Source organism: Protopterus annectens, chromosome 6.part0 (assembly GCF_019279795.1).
Source record: "Protopterus annectens isolate FY-2018-M chromosome 6.part0, PAN1.0, whole genome shotgun sequence".
Lineage (NCBI taxonomy): Eukaryota > Metazoa > Chordata > Ceratodontiformes > Protopteridae > Protopterus > Protopterus annectens.
Genome location: NC_056737.1, coordinates 30,708,058 through 30,727,183, shown reverse-complemented (window position 1 = coordinate 30,727,183; position 19,126 = coordinate 30,708,058). Strand labels below are relative to the sequence as shown.

Here is a 19,126-nt window from a genome sequence, read left to right as displayed (position 1 = left end):
TTCTGTTTGGCTTATCCACTGCTCCCAGAGTATTCACAAAATGCCTGGCCCCAGCCATAGCTTACTACAGACAGAGAAATATTCAAATTTACCCATACTTGGACGACTGCCTGATTCAGGCAGACAGTCAGGAATTACTGTTGCAGCACCTGACATTTGTAAAAAAACTTTCTAACCTCCCGGGGGTACACCATCAACGAAAAGAAATCAAAGTTAGTCCCAGTCAAAAAATTGTATTCCTGGGAGCAAGCTTAGATACAGCATCCCAGATGGCATTCCTCACTCCAGAACAAGTCTATCTGACAGACTATTTTACTTAAATGGGCACAAGAACCCAGCTGTCCGCAAGGAAAATCCTGCAGGCCCTAGGGTTCCTGGCCTCATGCATCCTGTTAATTCCATATGCCAGACTGCATATGAGGAAACTTTAATGGTACTTAAATTCTTTGGTGCCAACATTCTCAGGACCTGGAAACTGTCTAAGGACAGAGTTTCTTTGGTGGGCAGCAGCATGCAACCACAACAAGTGACTGCCCTTTACTCAACCCCATGCCACCCAGACCCTAACCACAGATGCATCAGACTATGCCTGGGGGGCACACATGGATGGAAAGTGCATTCAGGGCCACTGGAGCCCAAATCAAATTCATCTGCTCATCAACCAAAAAGAGATGCTAGCTGTGCAACACGCTCTGACAGCTTTCAGATCCTTACTCTCACCAGGTCACCTGCTAATAAAAACGGACAACACCACAGTATTGTGGTACAACAAGCAGGGGGGACCCCACTCTTACCCACTCTGCAGGCTAGCCATGGCCCTGTGGAACATGGCCTTAGACATGCAGGTTGATCTGCAAGCTCATTTCCTGCCAGGCAAATAAAACTCGCTGGCAGATGACTTAAGCAAAAATCTCCTAGACCCACAAGAGTGTCAACTAGAGCCCAGCACCTTCAACCTTCTGATTCAGAAATGGGAGACCCCACAGGTGGATCTCTTTGCCTTCCCCTGCAATCACCAACTCAGCAAATTCTGCATTAGGGCACTTCACAGCAGGGCCTGGAAAGTGGATGCCCTATCCTTCCAGTGGGTAAACCTCTCAATATATGCCTTTCCCCCTCTGCCCCTTCTCCCAAGAGTATTGCTCAAGATAAGGCAGGACAGACCAAGGACAATTCTGATTGCCCCGGACTGGCCACGACACCACTGGTACCCACTACTGGGCAGTCTGTCACCGGTATCACCCTGGCACCTACCACAGAACCCAACCCTGCTCTCTCAGCAGGGAGGACAGATCCTGCATCCGCAATTGTAAACCCTAAATCTTGTAAGCCAGGTTTATTCCTTGAAATCTCCCCTAGTAACCAGCCTAAGCAAACAGGTGCTGGACGTCATTCTGGAGGCCAGAAGACCCAGTAGAAGGAAATCCTATGCTGATAAGTGGAAAAGGTACTGCTTCTGGATTCAATCTAAAGGAGAGGACACAACCCTGCCATCCCTGCCTCTAATCCTGGACTACTTAGCAGATCTACTCCACAGAGGCCTATCCTTCTCCTCCGTTAAGATCCATGCCTCTGCCATTTCAGCTCATTACAACACTGAGCCACCTCTATTCTCTCACCCTCTCATCAAACAGTTCCTGAGAGGGGCAAACAACTTAAGGCCACCAAGGGGAGCACCCACCCCTGCTTGGGACCTTAACTTTGTACTGGAAAAGCTCATGCTACCCACCTTTGAGCCTGCAGCATCAGGAGAGTTAAAATTCCTCTCTTGGAAAACAGCCTTACGTCTGGCCATCACTTCAGCTAGAAGAGTGTCCGAGCTACAAGCACTTATGACTGTGGAACCCTTCATTATTTTCCATGCTGACAGGGTTTCCCTCAGGACTAACCCTTCCTTTATAAAATAAGAAGGGCAAGTGTAGCTCAGTCTCCGCAGCTAAAGACCACAAATCCAACAGTTCCAAAGACACTTTAGTAACAAAAATAAATCACTGTGTTAGCACTTTAGTTTAATACCATGTTAAACTTCATTAGACATGTAAATTTAGGATACTGCAGAGACTTTGCAAAAATAAGAGGTGGGGGGGGGGGCATTGTGAATGCCACAGAGAGAGCAGAATGCAAATGGATAAACTTTTTTAGATCTGATGTCTATCCAGGGCTTAATAAAACTAATAGTATTAAATCCATTTTGAAATTAAGACAAGCATATTTTAGAGTACTATAGTTGTTCTGTGAAGCTCTTTAGGCAGTAATGAAACATTTTGGTATATTGTCAAGTTGACCATTGCTTTTAATGAAGTTTTTTAGTGAACTAGGCTTAGTCAACCATATTAATTATGTAAATTGTATAATTATATAATGTGTTCATGAGATATGATGTTCATCGTGCATACAGCTGCAGTCATAACAGATGGGTTTTCCTGCCGTCAGGTGGGTCCTCGGTCGGCCGAATTCCAAAGTCTAGGTCCGGCGTCAGTTGTCGTCGCCTCCTCCCTGACGTCAGTGCGATAGGGGTATAAAAGATCCAGCTGACGCCATTTTCTTTAGTCTTTCTTGCCGCGCGGTGCCCGAAGCAGAAGCAGTTCGCAAGTGCCGGTCGGCCAGCTCCTGAGATTACGAATATTTTTCAACCGAAGTCTTCTTGAAAGCTAAGTACCCGTTGGAAACTTTTCTTGCCTCAGACCGATGTCAGACAAAGTTAATAATTGCATTTCTTGTGGGAAGCAAATACCGCATAAGGATTTTCATTCCCTCTGCATTCCTTGCCTAGGCCCAGACCACGATGTCTCGGCCTGTCGTTTTTGTGCTACATTCAACAGACGCACTATTAAGCGTCAGGCGGAGTTTGCCCAACACTATTTTGGCAAAAAATTTAATTACATTATGTCGTCGGATACTCCGACTCCAGTTTTAAGTAAAAGACGCAAAGATAAGGACCGACATACGAGGTCCGCGACTTCTACCGACACCACGCCAAAGCCGACTACAGGTGGTCCGGCAGCTCCTGACTACCGACGACACTTCATTGGCAGTGTCTTCTGTGCCCGACGTCGCAGGCTCTTCAGCCCACACCCCGACTACAGATACCGAAGCCACTACTGGTGGTGAAACTCAGAGTTTAGATAGACCTGCCACCTCTCAAGGTGTCTACAGGCCTTCCTCTTCTTTTTCCATCAAGGCTTTCACTAAGTCCAAATCAGCCATGCATACTAAAAAACAAGCTCCACAGGGCCCTTCTCAAGGCCCCATGCCTAAAAAGCAGATGCTCAAAATGGCTGAGGATTTGATTACTCTTATTAGGGGTTCTCAACCCCCCCCGGACAAAAGACCCAGTGTGGAGGAAGAATCCCCCTCCTCGGACCAGGCCTCCATTATTTCAGAACATTCTGAAGACCAGGAACATTCTTACTCCCCTTTTGAAGATTCTGATGCAGAGGAGTCCATTCCCTCTGTCTCCCCCCCCTGAGGATTACTCTTTTGGGGAAACCTTACATACCTTGAGGGAACACTTCCACTGGGAAGGCCAAGAGTACTCAGACTCCAAGAAAAGGCTTAGGGATTTCCTCTTGCTCCCTCAGCACAGGCCTCTTCCTATACCTCCTGTCTTAGACATTCTAGATGACGTGTATTCGGAGGCCTGCCTTAACCCAGTTTCTTTACCTCCAGCTCCAGTCAAGCCTGACAGGTATTACCGGGTTCCTGACTCACACCAATTCCTATACAAAAGCCATGCGGCTCACCCAGAAACTATATCACAGGGTCCCAAGGGAATTAAGGCCTCCACTGCTAAAAATCCATTACCTTCTGAGAGAGATTCCAGAGCTTTAGAGAGGTGGGGGAAAAAGGTTTACACCTCGGCCACCTTAACCATGAGGGCATTAAACTGTCAGTTCCATATGTTAAAGTACCAACAATTTCTGTTTTCACAGTTGAGAAACAAAATCTCGCAACCTGAACAACCAGACTTGAAGGAGTTGCAGGATTTGATACATAGTGCAGAACAAGTGGGTAAACATACCCTGCAATGTGGTTTTGATGCTTTAGAGGCCTCATGTAGAGCTGCTGTTACAGGATCAGTCATACGTAGACATGCCTGGCTCAAAGAGCAAACCTTACCAGATCATGTCAAAGCTAAATTACTAGATGCCTCTCTACAAAAAGATGTATTGTTTGGTGTTAAAGCTGAGGAGGTATTAAAGAAAATGGAGGTGAAGGCAAAATCAATGCAAACAGTAAAAGATTTCCTACAGGTACAACCTCCACGTTTCAGTAGAAATTGGCCTTCCAAAAATTGGTCCTTTCCAGCCACGGACAGACCCCAAAGAGGTAGAGACAGGCACTCGAGGGGCAGAGGGCAATCTCAAGGATCATTTAGAGGCAGACAATGGCAAGCACCCACACAAAGAGGTGGTGAGGATAGTTCACAGCCATTCAGAAAGCAGAACCAATGACTTTCCCCTTTGCATGCCAAGCAAGGCTCAAATGGCAACACCTTTAGGCAGAAAACTGGCATTATTTTTGAAAAATTGGCATATTGTCACAAAAGACAAATGGATCCTGGACATTATAGACAGAGGCTACAGATTTCACTTTCACACCCTTCCAAAAATGAGAGTCATGCCAAACCTGCCACACAATCAAAGGGCAGAGGCACAAAAACAAATTTCAGATCTCATGGACATGAAAGCTATTCAAGAGGTACCTGTACAAGAACAGGGTCAAGGTTTTTATTCCAGACTATTCCTGGTACCAAGGAAGGGAAAAGATTGGAGACCTATTTTGGACCTATCCATCCTAAACACATTTTTACTCGTGCCAAAATTCAAGATGCTCACATTGCAGCAGCTTCTTCCCATGCTGGGCAAGGAGTCTTGGCTGGTAACATTGGACCTCAAGGAGGCATACCTGCATGTCCCAATCAGACAACATTGCAGAAGATACCTCAGAGTTCTTGCAGGTTCAACCCATTATCAATTCTCTGCATTGCCCTTTGGCTTATCTACTGCGCCCAGAGTGTTCATGAAATGCCTGGCATCAGTAATCGCCTACTGCAGACTTCAAGGGATACAAACATACCCATATCTGGACGACTGCCTGATCCAAGCGGACAGCAAGCACATACTTATGAAACATCTGGTGTTTGTAATAATTTTGTTGAATTCTCTGGGATACACAGTCAACAAAAAGAAATCAAGGCTAATACCCTCTCAAACAATAATTTTCCTGGGTGCCAGCTTGGATACAAACACTGAGATGGCCTACCTCACGCCAGAGAAACAAGGGCAACTAACTCAATACTTTAGAAAACTGGCAACTTTCACCAGGCTGACTGCAAGGAAAATCCTGCAGGCTCTGGGATTCATGGCATCTTGCATCCTACTAATCCCATGTGCAAAGCTGCATATGAGGAAACTTCAGTGGTACCTAAAAAACCTATGGTCTCAACACAGCCACAGTTTGGAAACAATAATACCACTAATTCCATGTCTTCAAAAGGAATTTCTGTGGTGGGCTCAAGCATGCCAAAGAAACACAGGTCTCCCATTCTGCAAGCCTCAAGCAAATCAAATCATCACAACAGACGCCTCGGACTACGCCTGGGGGGTGCACATGACAGATCGGTGCATTCAGGGCAAATGGTCCCAAAAAGAAAAGCACCTACACATCAATCAGAAGGAAATGCTAGCAGTAATAAATGCTATTATAGCTTTCAAAGACCTACTGCATCCAGGCCAGCTATTGATAAGGACGGACAACACCACAGTAATGTGGTACATAAACAAGCAGGGAGGCACCCATTCATACCCCCTATGCAGGCAAGCCATGTCTCTTTGGAACATGGCTCTGGAATTACAAGTCGAGCTTCAAGCACAGTACCTGCCAGGCAAGGAAAACACACTGGCAGACAACCTAAGCAGAAATATGACAGATCCACACGAATGGAAGTTGCATCCTCAAGTTTTCACAAAGATAACTCAAGCATGGGGGAAGGCCAGACATAGATCTCTTTGACTCCCACAGAAATCACCAATTGGCAAAATTCTGCTCAAGGACCTTTCATCCACAGTCCTGGAAAGTGGACACACTCTCCTTCAGTTGGGCAACAATGACAGTTTATGCCTTTCCGCCTCTCACTCTGCTGCCCAAAGTTCTATTAAAAACCAGAGCAGACAGACCAAAGATGATTCTCATTGCTCCAGACTGGCCAAGACAACACTGGTACCCACTCCTGAAAAGCCTGACGCATTCCCCACCATGGATCCTGCCTCTAATGCCTCTTCTACTGACTCAGCACAACTTCAAAACTCTTAACAGTCAGCTGAAAACACTCAATCTAGCCGCATGGAAGATTCCTTAAATTCACAACAGGCCCTACTCTCCAAGGAGGTGCAGGATGTCATTTTGGAGGCCAGAAGACCTTCTACAAGAAAAGCCTACTCTGCAAAATGGAAACGGTTTTGTGCCTGGAATGAGAAAAAGGGTCAGAATCCTGGAATACTGAATTTACCCCAAATATTACAGTACCTAGCCGAGATGCTAAGCAATGGACTTTCATTCTCCTCCATCAAAATCCATGCCTCAGCCATTTCTGCAGAATACAACACTGATCCTCCTTTATTCTCTCACCCCCTCTTAAGACAGTTCCTCAGAGGGGCTAAGAATATAAAACCCCCAAGGAAACAACCAGTACCTGCTTGGGACCTCAATTTCATACTAGAAAAACTGACCTTGCCTCCTTCTGAGCCAGCTGCTTCAACAGAACTGCAATACTTGTCTTGGAAAACAGCCTTCCTCCTGGCAATCACTTCAGCTCGCAGGGTTTCGGAACTACAAGCCCCTCATGGCTGTGCAGCCTTTCATCATTTTCCATCAGGACAGAGTTACCTTATGAACCAATCCGTCCTTTATGCCAAAGGTAGTATCCAGGATAGCTTTGAATCAGGCTATCCACTTACCTACCTTCTACCCTAATCCTCAAAACAAAGGGGAAAGACTACTACATTCCTTGGACATTCACAGACAGCTGCGTTATTATTTGGACAGAACAAAGCCTTTCAGAAAATCAGAGCAACTCTTTGTGTCCTATGCTGCAGGAGCTCAACCTGCGAGCTATCGCTGATCATAAGAGTAAGTTGATCTTGTAATGATCCACCATCCATTGATCCGATGACATCTAGGGTCCCTTTCAGTTTTTGGAGAGACAGCATTCAAAATCTCCTTCTGTAGCCTCCTCTCATTCCTCCAAGAGTATCACTGAAGCCGATGTGGATAGGATGAAGAGATTCTCTAGGTGCAGATACAGATGGGGGTTCTCCTGGCTTGTACCCCTTCGGCTCTGGTAGCCTTGCTGTATTCTATCCCTCCACTATCAGCTCCTTTTCCAATCCGACAGCCAGTTTTGGAGTCCTTAGATCCATGTTTAACAGACCATCTGCCTCGGATCTGAGAATAATTGTATCCTTGATTCCAAGGATTTCTCTGAGCCCTCTTACTCTGATAAGTTTCGAGCTGAATGACTCTCGGAACCATAGTGTTCCTGCCAGATCCAAGGAGTTGGAGTCAACTCTGAAGTTTTCGGACCAGTCTCAGCCCCTTGGAGCCTTGGCTTAGGACAGCTGTGCTTTTTCCTCTGCCTTGGGTGGGATGGCTTTTGGGCAGATTGGGCCAATGAGGCAGAAGCATGGCTTCTGGGTTCTGTCGGCTTCCTTCTCCCTCGGACACTGTCTGTGAGGTAGTGGAGAGACTTTTCTCTTCTTTGGCTGGATGGTTGGTCTCCCTTTAGGATCTCATGTGTTTGGGAGCCTTGAGCCTTAACGTTTGACTCTACAGAAGACAGCCAGCCCACCCTCTCCAGGCTACCCAGCAGGTTATCACCATTTCTTCTGTTACATCTCCGGAACATTCCACGGAGAAAGTACCTGGGGAGAGAAAGTGCAAAAGGGGGGCACTTAGATTACCCATAGGAATCCATTACTGAGAATATTGATTTCAACAAAGGGGAAGGATCCCCAAATTCACCAACCAAAAATGTCTCATTGGAGACATTTGAGAAATTATTAAATAATGGGAATGGGTGGTCCTCCCCCAGTCCTTCTCTGGAGGAATTGGTATTCCTGGAGGGATTTGGATCTGGCCCGTCTACCTGTTGCATTCTTCCACCCCATGATGACATCATTGCTTTGATCTCTAAGCAGGTGTGGAAGGAACCTGACTTGATTGAACCTATCCCCCCAAGAGGCCAGATATGATTCTGACACCACCAGCAGTAGGGGAGTTTTGGAGTAAGGGAGTACCTGTCAATGCTATGGTTGTGGCGGTGGCCACTAAGAAGGAACTTGTAGAGCAAAGTTCTACTGTCCATCCCCCTAACAGGAAGTGTAGGGCTTTGGACAGATTTGGGAAGCATGTCTACACATCAGACACCTTCACTTTTAGGTCACTGAACTACTTGGCACATTTCACTAGGTTGCAAAAAGATTTGATAAAAGAACTGTCAAATTCTCTTTCGGGGACTACTACTGCTGAGAATTCAGGCTTCACTGGCCTCACAGTTGGTGACCCTACAGTCCATTTAAAAGTCCTCCATGTGGCTTATCTCTCATGCAGCTGAGGGTACCTCAGTGGCAGTTAGTTCAGCCATTTCCATTAGGAGGCATGCCGGGATGCATTTTGTGTGACTTTGCAGAGCCCTTCCTATCCTCTTTCATCAATGCACCCTTTGATGGAACCTCTTTTTTCAGCCCCAAAGTGAAGGACACACTCTCCAGGTGTGAAAAAGATGGAAAGACTCTCCCTACTGGGGGAGTATGTTTTTTGACCCCTCAAAGGACGTTCTGTAGGTACCAATGAGGAAGATGAAAAATGTGGTTCCAAAAATCTTGGGCTCCTTTCCAAGATCCACATGGAGACAGTTCCCCCAGGCACAGAGGGGGGAATTCAAATGGTAGATGCCACCCACGTGGCAGAGGTGGCCTGCAAAACCAAGGGTCTAGAGATTCTTTCTCTGACAGACGCTATCAGTGCTCCTGAAAGGAGGCCCAATTGTCCCCCTCTGGAGGCAATCAGGGATTGTTTATCCCTGCATCAGAGAGCCTGGCTAGATATCACAAAAGATAGGTGGGTGCAGAGGATCATTTCCAGAAGTTATACAATTCCCTTCCACTTGCATCCTCATACAATTTTCATGATGTTCTTCCCAATCAGAGGAAGACAGCAGCATTGGATCTCAGCAACTTGAACAAATCAGTTCAACACACAAAGTTTTGGATGGTCATGGTTCAGTCTATTTTCCCCTTTTTAGGCAAAGATGGCTGGATGTGCTTGATAGACCTTCAAGACATGTACTATATAAAAATGAACAGACAGCCCAGAAGGTACTTAATCTTCCAGCTGAGAGCCAGTCATTACCAATTCCGAGCCCTGCCCTTCAGTCTCATCACAGCCTCCAGGATGTTCACTAAATGCATGGCAGTGGTAGCAGCTCACTTGAGACTGCAGGGATTCTGGGTGTTTCCGTATCTAGATAACTAACTCATCACCAACCCAACCAGGCATATACTCATAAGAGCGAGAGATCAGGTACTCCAAACATGCTTCCTTCTAGGGGTTACAGTAAATTGCTACAAATCTCATTTAGAAGTTTCTCAAATACTGGAGTTCATAGAAACCGTTTTCAGTACAATATCATTAACAGCTTCTCTTCCTCTAGCGAAAGTTCAAACTGTAAGATTCCAGGTCAGGAAAACTGTTCACAGTACCAAATTTCATCCCGGTTGATTCTTCAAGACTTGGGGTCAGTGTCAGCGGCCATAATTTTAGTTTCCCTAGCAAGATTTCATATGAGAATTCTTCAGTGAATGCTAGCAACACAGTGGTCAATTTTTCATTAGCGAATGTCAGTCCAAATAAGAATCACTCAGGCATACAAGAAATACCTTTGCTAATGGATTTGATCAGATCGGGTTTTACAAGGCCGTCCTTTTCCTTCTCTCTGAACCCAAGGCCATGTTGACCAAGGACACATCCTAGACTGGATGGAGGGGCACTACCTGGGGAAAACGGTCCAAGGCACTTGCTCTCCCGAAGAGGTCAACATGCATATCAACTTGCTAGAAATGAGAGCAGTGCTGCTAGTGTTGCAAGCATTCCAAGTCTCTCTTCAGGGACAGTTGTAGTTCTGGTACATAAACATACAAGGAGGAACCAGGTCTTACCCCTTGTGCCAAGAAGCCCTCAAAGTGTGGCAATGGATGATCTCTTCCAAACACTTTCTGATAGCAGTGTACATCCTAGGGAAGTCCAGTGTGATAGCAGACAAGCTTAGCAGGTCCATTCTACTTCCTCATGAGTGGTCCCTTGGCAAGAAAGTGGCAGAAATGATTTTCCATCAATGGAACCAGCCTTTCTGCAATCTTTTTGGTTCTCCCTTGATCAACAAGTGCAGCAGCTTCTTTGCCCTGATCCCCCCCACTGGGGGAATCCAATGAAGAAAGCTGTCCTCCACGATTGCCCCCCCCCCCCAGTCTTCTGTATGCTTATCCCCCGACTCCCTTGATTCCCAGATTTCTGCAGAAAGTTGCCAGGTTGAAGAGCAGAGTTATCCTCGGTGTACCTTACTGACCTTGACAGATTTGGTTCCCCTTTCTTTGGTCTCATCTTCTCTACCCACCTTGGATTATGGAACTGATTCAAGACTTCCTGTCTCACCCAGCAGGCATGATTTATCTGGATATATCCAACCTAACACTTGACAGCATGGTTTCTCCACTTCAGTTAATAGCCAGACAACCTATGCTCTCTTCCATTGTCTGTCGTATACTTTTATCTTCCCATAAAGCTTCTGTGAGGAAACTTTACAGAAATAAATGGAAGAGGTTTGTTTTTTGGGCGCATCATATCGCATAACCAAAACTTTTAGGGCCCACGCACTAGATCCATGACAACAACGTCATTGTTTTTATCTAGTTATTCCATGGATGATAAATGTGCAGCTGCAACTTGGGCCAATCCTCATACCTTTATTATTCATTACAAACTAGATCTGGTCTCAAGGGGAAGAGCAGCCTTTCATTCATCCATGCTCAGGTATATTCTTCCTTAGAGTCCACCCAAGGATTTCATGTAGCTAAGGAATGTGACCTAATAGATGAAAGATGAATGAAAATTGACATCAGATAAAAAGGTTATGTACCTACCATAACGTTCCATCTGTATTGTCCATTTTCATTGTTCCTCAACTCCCCACCCACCAGCCTCAGCCTTTGTCATATTTCTTACTTTGTCATCTAGCAAACAAGATCTGGGGTATGTTAAGGGTTGGTGCATTATGGGTAGGGAGCAGCTCGAGAGCTTTTAGGTGGCCATGAGCTGTAGTATCGGGCGAATTGGATCCGAGGATTGTAGCTGGACCCAATAGTTGAAGAATGAAAATAGACAACACAGATGGAATGTTATGGGTAATTCCATGGTTTTTGTTTTTCATTTTCACCACTTTGGAATATGAATGATCCCACTACCCATCTTTTGTTTGTAACTTGTCATTTCTGTGCACCCTTTCAGCTTTTTATATCACATCTACCACCATATATTGTCAGAGTTCAGCAGTAATTATAATAAATCTGTGAAAAGCCTGTTCTTAATTGATTTAAAAAGAAACTCTCTGTATCTACCAGGGTCGGTCACCCTAGATGATGCACAATAGAGCTAATCAGATGGGACATCAGGAGCATAACATTTTAGAGGAAAGGGGGTGATTTTGCATTGTCTAGAACCAGTGCACTTCAGACATTCTGAAATTTTAGAATGATCATGTTTCATCATTCACATGTTGATTATACAGTGTACTAAAATACATAATGTTGAAGTTTAGAACATTGCCTAACTCCGTCAGACGTCAACCTTGTTTGCTTTGTTTTCCAGTCTCAGGGACGTTCTGAGGTTATGCTAACTTTACAGAAGATTCTCAGAGGTCAAGGTGCTTCTGCTGCTCCATGTCACAGAGACATCTACAAAGCTGCCCGTTCATGCCTGACAGATCGCTCAATGTCAGTCCGTTGTGCTGCAGCAAAGGTATTCTATCTTGCAATATTACTTGTCCCAGCATTGACATTATTCATTAATTTCTCACCTGGATTCCGGAATTGATATCACATAGATAAGTTGCCTGTTAATTATTTGGTTTTGTTATTATTATGATTATTTGCTGTATGTCTATAATAATAATAATAATAAAATAATTTAAAGGCACTGTAGTCATAGTAGGATCTTTTGAAAATGCAGTATGTCATAATGTCATATTGGCATGCAGTTATTTCTTTTGAAAAGATAGAACATAAATTTGATAATTTGCATTTTCTGATCTGACATAGATATGATCATTTGTGTTTTATAATTTCGTTGACTGCATATTCTATTTGCATGGTTTCCATTTATCTAATTTTCAGGTGTAAATTATCATCAGTTATTGATTTGAAATGTTTGAGTTTTGAAAAACCACTTCACAAAAGCCAAGTTTTCTTTTTTTAATTAATTAATTTATAATAAGCCCGGTGTTCTTGATTTAAATTGGTGATGATGCTAATAGTTCTCACAATGAGGACATTGAATGTTTAGTAATACAGATCTTAGCCTACCCTTACTGCTGCTTTTCTTTATTGTTGAATGTACAGTTTGGGAGCAGACTCATTTAACTGTTTGCATTGCTTGACAGTTGTCCCTGTACAGTGCAGAGTATTTTTTTTTCTTGGTGGATTTTTTGATTTGTATTTACCTGCGATTCTTTCTTCTTACTAAATCAATAATCATCCTTTTCTAAACTTTTGTATTGTTTTGTCAGCCTTGTCATTTCTGCTGTTAGCTTCAAAAGTGCCCCTCATATGCATCATTGCCCCTTTAAGGCTTCAGTGTCTGTCCAGAGCTATTGTAGATGTTCATCGTGTTTCACTGTTGCAGTCATTACTCTTGGGTTATCCTGCTGGCAGGCTACCCTCGGTCGGTCAGAATTCCAAAGTCAGTGCGCCAGGGATATAAAAGATGCAGCCGACGCCATTTTCTTCAGTCTTTCTTGCCGCACGGTGCCCGAAGCAAAAGCAGTTCTCAAGTGCCGGTCGGCCGACTCCTGAGATTTTCAAATCCGAATTTCAGAACCGAAGTCTTCATTAAAGCTAAGTACCTCGTTGGGGAAACTTTTTTCTTGCTCCAGACCGATGTCAGAAAAAGTTAACAATTGTATTTCTTGCGGGAAGCAAATACCTCATAAGGATTTTCACTCTTACTGTATTCCTTGCCTAGGTCCTGACCACAACATTGCTAGCTGTTGGTTTTGTGCTAGATTTAACCAATGCACTATTAAGCGTTGGTTCGATTTTGCATTTCATTACTTTGGCCGAAGATTAGGTTATATAATGCCGTCAGAACAGCCAACGACCGAAGTTTACAAAAAATGCAAGGACAAGGAAAAGGGTAGGCAGCCGAGGTCCAAAACCGACGACGAGGCCTCTGCTAGGCCAGTCGCCGGTTCTCAGTGAGGTGCTTTCACAGCCCCTGGCGCCCGCTACCTCAGAGCCACAGGCCGATTCCGACTCCCACGTGGAGCCGATTGGGCCTCTGGATACTCAAGGTATTGGACACTCGGAAATCATTCCCTCAAATGGGTCTGGAGCCGCTGAGCAGGCATCTGCTTTTGAGGGTGTCTTCAGACCTACACAACTATATATTAAGCCATCTTCAGCTTCAAAGACAAAGACTAAAGCAGCTCTAAAGACAAAGAAGCAAGTACAGCATTCTCCTACTCAGTCTACCATGCCTAAAAAACAGATGCTCAAAATGGCCGAAGACCTAATTTCTTTGATCAGGGGCTCCCATCCCCCACCTGATAAGAGACCTAGGCAAGAGACAGAGTATTATTCTTCTGATCAGGTTTCTATTTCCTCTGATTCCTCTTCTGAACAGGATTATTCCATGCTTCCCTATGAGGATTCTGATGCTGAAGAATCCATTCCTTCAGCCTCTCCTCCTGAGGATTATTCTTTTGGGGAAACCCTGCATACCATGAGGGAGCATTTCCACTGGGAGAGCCAAGATTATTCTGAATCTAAGGAAAGGCTCAGCGACTTTTTGCTACTTCCTCAGCACAGACCCCTTGCTATTCCACCTGTTTTAGACATTGTAGATGATGTATTTTCAGAGTCCAGCCTGTCCCCTGACTCTTTACCCCCTGCACCTGCTAAGCCAGACAGATACTACAGGGTTCCGGATTCTCATAAATTCCTTTATAAAAACCCTGCTGCTGATCCAGAAACTATATCTCAGGGCCCCAAAGGGGTTAAAGCCTCCACTGCAAAAAACCCTGTCCCCTCTGATAGGGATTCCAGGGCTCTAGACAGATGGGGGAAGAAAGTATACACTTCTGCTACCTTGGCTGTAAGGGCTTTAAATTGTCAGTTTCATAATACTTAAATATCAGCAATATTTAATGACACTTCTTAAACAGAAATTGTTTAACATAAACAAACAGGGAGGTACACATTTCGACCCTCTCTGCAGACAAGCAATGACCTTATGTCTTTCAGCTGGAGGAATCTTTCGGGTTATGCCTTCCCTCCTCTTCCTCTTCTGCTTCGGGTGTTACTGAAAATAAAACAGGACAGACCCAAGGTTATCATTTTGATAGCTCCAAATTGGCCTCGGCAGTTTTGGTATCCAACTTTAAGACACCTGTTCTTGGAACCTCCATGGATTCTGCCTCTGTTTCCTTCTCTTCTGTCCCAGCATCAGGGTCAGATGCTACACTCTCAAATCAAGACTCTTTGCCTGGCAGCTTGGCTCTACAAGGGCCTTTGATTCCTTCTGCTTTTCCCAAACAAGTTTTGGATGTTCTCTTAGAAGCTAGGCGCCCTACCACTAGAAAATCTTATGCTTCTAAATGGAAAAGATTTTGTATTTGGATGCGGGATCGAGGTTCTGATCCTCTTTTGCCTGACATTTCTTCCATTTTACTTTACCTCTCAGACCTTTTGCTTAAAGGCCTCTCCTTTTCTTCCATTAAAATCCATGCTTCTGCTATCTCGGCTCATTACAACACTGATCCCCCCATCTTCTCTCACCAGCTGGTGAGACAATTCTTGAGAGGGGCTAAGAATTTAAGACCTCCCAGAACTAACTTTACCTCCCTTTGAGCCTGCTGCTGCTTCGGATATCAAGTTCTTATCCTGGAAGACAGCTATTTTATTAGCTTTGACTTCTGCCAGAAGGGTGTCAGAGTTGCAAGCTCTCATGGCTGTGGAACTATACCTTATTTTCCACCAAGACAGAGTTGCCTTGAGGACCAATCCTACATTTATGCCTAAGGTGATTTCTAAAGTGGCTTTAAATCAGACTATTCACCTTCCTACTTTCTTTCCAAATCCTCAAAACAAAGGGGAAAGGATTTTACATTCATTGGACGTACACAGACAACTACGGTTTTACCTGGACAGAACTAAAGATTTCAGAAAATCTGATCAGTTGCTTATCTCTTATGCCTCCAGTTCTCTAGGCAAGGCTATTTCTAAACAAACTATTTCCAAATGGATTGCTCATGGGATAAGGTTTTGTTACTCTCACTTTGGGAAGCAGATTCCAGGTACTGTTAGAAGTCATTCTACTAGAGCAGCTGCCACTTCAGCAGCTTTTTTCAGAGGAGTCCCTACCAAGGACATTTTGGAAGCTGCCACTTGGAGTTCAGTGCATACTTTTTCTAAGCACTATAATCTCCCTTTGTATTCTAAGTCTAGGGCAGGTTTTGCCTCTGCTGTCTTGCAGGGTCTTCTGGCTGCCCCTTCTTCTGCATAACCTCCTCCCTCATCACAGCTTTGGGATTCCACCCTACAGTTATGACTGCAACAGTGAAACACGAAGAACATAGTACAGTTGTGTACACCTACCATAAATGTAGATGTTCGAGTGTCTTCACTGTTGCAGTCGGTGTTTCCATCTCACCAATTCCCTCTTATTTTTTGCGTGTTCTATCTTCCTCTTCTTTTGTGGTGTATTTGTGTTTCCTTTTTGGACACCTTTTGGTTACTTTGGGGGACTTCTGACATCTGGGGCAAGAAAGGCTGGAGAAGATGGCGTTGGCTGTCAGCTTTATACCTCTGCGTTCTGACGTCAGGGTACTTGCTGGTACAGCCGCCGACCAGACTTTGGAATTCTGGCCGAACTCGGGCTGCCTGCCGGCAGGAACACCCTACAGTTATGACTGCAACAGTGAAGACACTCGAACATCTACATTTATGGTAGGTGTACACAACTGTACTTTCACCGTGTTTCACTGTTGCAGTCATTACTCTTGGGTTATCCTGCTGGCAGGCTACCCGCAGTCGGCCTGAATTCCAAAGTCCTGGTCTGGCGTCGGTTGCTGTCGTCTCTTCCCTGACGTCAGTGCGCCAGGGGTATAAAAGAAGCAGCCAACGCCATTTTCTTCAGTCTTTCTTGCCGCGCGGTGCCCCAAGCAAAAGCAGTTCACAAGTGCTGGTCAGCCGACTCCTGAGATTTTCAAATCTGAATTTCAGAACCGAAGTCTTCATTAATGCTAAGTACCCTGTTGGGGAAACTTTTTTCTTGCTCCAGACCGAAAAAGTTAACAATCGTATTTCTTGTGGGAAGCAAATACCTCATAAGGATTTTCACTCTTACTGTATTCCTTGCCTAGGCCCTGACCACAACGTTGCTAGCTGTCGGCTTTGTGTTAGATTTAACCAATGCACTATTAAGCATCGGTTCGATTTCGCATTTCATTACTTTGGCCGAAGGTTTAATTATATAATGCCGTCGGAATAACCGACGACCGGAGTTTACAAAAACCGCAAGGACCAGGAAAAGGATAAGCATCCGAGGTCCAAAACCGACGACGAGGCCTCCGTTAGGCCAGTTGCCGGTTCTCAGTGAGGCGCTTTCGCAGCCCCTGGCGCCCGCTACGTCAGAGCCACAGGCTGCTTCCGACTCCCACGTGGAGCCGACTGGGCCTTTGGATACTCAAGGTATTGGACACTCAGAAATCATTCCCTCAGATGGGTCCGGAGCCGCTGAGCAGGCATCGGCTTCTGAGGGTGTCTTCAGACCTAGACAGTTATATGTTAAACCATCTTCAGCTTCAAAGACAAAAGCATCTCTAAAGACAAAGAAAGAAGTACAGCATTCTCCTACTCAGACTTCCATGCCTAAAAAACAGATGCTTAAAATAGCCGAAGACCTAATTACTTTGATCAGGGGTTCCCATCCCCCTCCTGATAAGAGGCCTAGGCAAGAGACAGAATATGATTCTTCTGATCAGGTTTCTATTTCCTCTGATTCCTCTTCTGAACAGGGTTATTCTATTCCTCCCTATGAGGATTCTGATGCTGAAGAATCCATTCCTTCAGCCTCTCCTCCTGAGGATTATTCTTTTGGGGAAACCCTGCATACCATGAGGGAGCATTTCCACAGGGAGAGTCAAGATTACTCAGAATCTAAGAAAAGGCTCAGAGACTTTCTGCTACTACGTCAGCAAAGACCCCTTGCTTTTCCACCTGTTCTAGACATTGTAGATGTATTTTCAGAGTCCGGCCTGTCCCCTGACTCTTTACCCCCTTGCACCTGCTAAGCCTGACAGATACTACAGAGCCCCAGATTCTCATAAATTCCTATATAAAAACCCCACTGCTGACCCAGAAACTATATCTCAGGGTCCCAAAGGTGTCAAAGCTACCCCTGCAAAAAACTCTGTCCCCTCAGATAGGGATTCTAGGGCACTGGACAGATTGGGGGGGGGGGAGTTTACACTTCTGCTACCTTGGCTGTAAGGTCTTTAAATTGTCAGTTTCATATGCTTAAATATCAGCAATACTTAATGTCACTGCTTAAACAGAAAATGTTGACAAATTCTGAATGTTCAGAGAACAAGGAAATGCAGGATTTATTGCATGCAGCTGAACAAGTGGGAAAGCATACTTTGCAATGTGGTTATGATTCTCTGGAGGCCTCTTGCAGCACCGCTGTTACAGGTTCTGTTATTAGAAGGCATGCTTGGTTAAAGGAACAGAATCTACCTGATCATGTTAAAACAAAATTATTAGATGCTCCATTACAGCATGATACTTTGTTTGGTGCTAAAGCAGAAGAGGTGTTGAAGAAAATGGAGGATAAAGCGAAATCCATGCAGACAGTTAAGGATTTTTTTACAGGTACAGCCACCCAGATTTAGCAGGAACTGGCCTTCCAAAAACTGGTCCTTTCCAGTGTCAGACAGGCCACAAAGAGGCAGATACAGACGTCCCAGAGGCAGATCTCAGCCCCAAGGCTCATACAGGCCTAAACAGTGGGGTGCTCCTACCTCCAAAAGCGGAGAAGACAAATCACAACCTTACAGGTAACAGTCCCAATGACTTTCCTCTGCCAGATCCAAGCACTTTTCTTTTGGCAGCCCCCTTAAGGGGAAAACTAGCACTTTTTTCATCAAATTGGCAAATGATTACCCAAGACAAATGGGTCTTAAACATAGTGTCTCAGGGCTACAGGTTCCATTTTCACACCCTACCAAGGGCAAAAGGTATGCCAGACTTGCCACACAATCAATGGGCAGAGGCACAAAAGCGAATTACAGCCCTCATGGACATGAGGACCATTCAACAAGTACCACAACAAGAGCAGGGACAAGGATTTTACTCGAGACTTTTCTTGGTGCCCAGAAAGGACAAAACCTGGAGACCAATACTGGACCTGTCTATACTAAACACATCTCTGGAGGTTCCAAAATTCAAGATGTTGACTCTACAGCAGCTACTGCACATGCTGGGCAAGAAGGCTTGGCTCGTAACTTTGGTCCTAAAAGAGGCATACCTGCATGTCCCAATCAGACAATCTTGCAGAAGATACCTCAGATTCATAGCTGGCTCAATGCACTACCAATTCTCTGCACTGCCCTTTGGCTTATCTACTGCGCCAAGGGTCTTCACAAAATGCCTGGCACCAGTAATTGCATTTTGCAGACAAAGATGAATTCAAATATATCCCTACTTGGACAACTGCCTTATTCAAGCAGAGAACAAAGACATTCTTCTAAAACATCTGGCATTTGTAAAAAGATTACTAATTTGCCTAGGGTACA

The 19,126-nt window shown here is 44.8% G+C and overlaps 1 protein-coding gene across 2 annotated transcripts in view; it reads left to right on the top strand.

Annotated features, from left to right (window-relative positions):
* Positions 1-19,126, top strand: part of HEATR5A (HEAT repeat containing 5A) — a 2,570,019-nt gene that overhangs the window by 276,644 nt on the left and 2,274,249 nt on the right. For both annotated transcript variants that reach the window (XM_044073826.1, XM_044073825.1), the window contains exon 4: positions 11,923-12,072. In XM_044073826.1, coding sequence (XP_043929761.1) covers positions 11,923-12,072 — 150 coding nt within the window. The remainder of the gene's footprint in view (positions 1-11,922; positions 12,073-19,126) is intronic.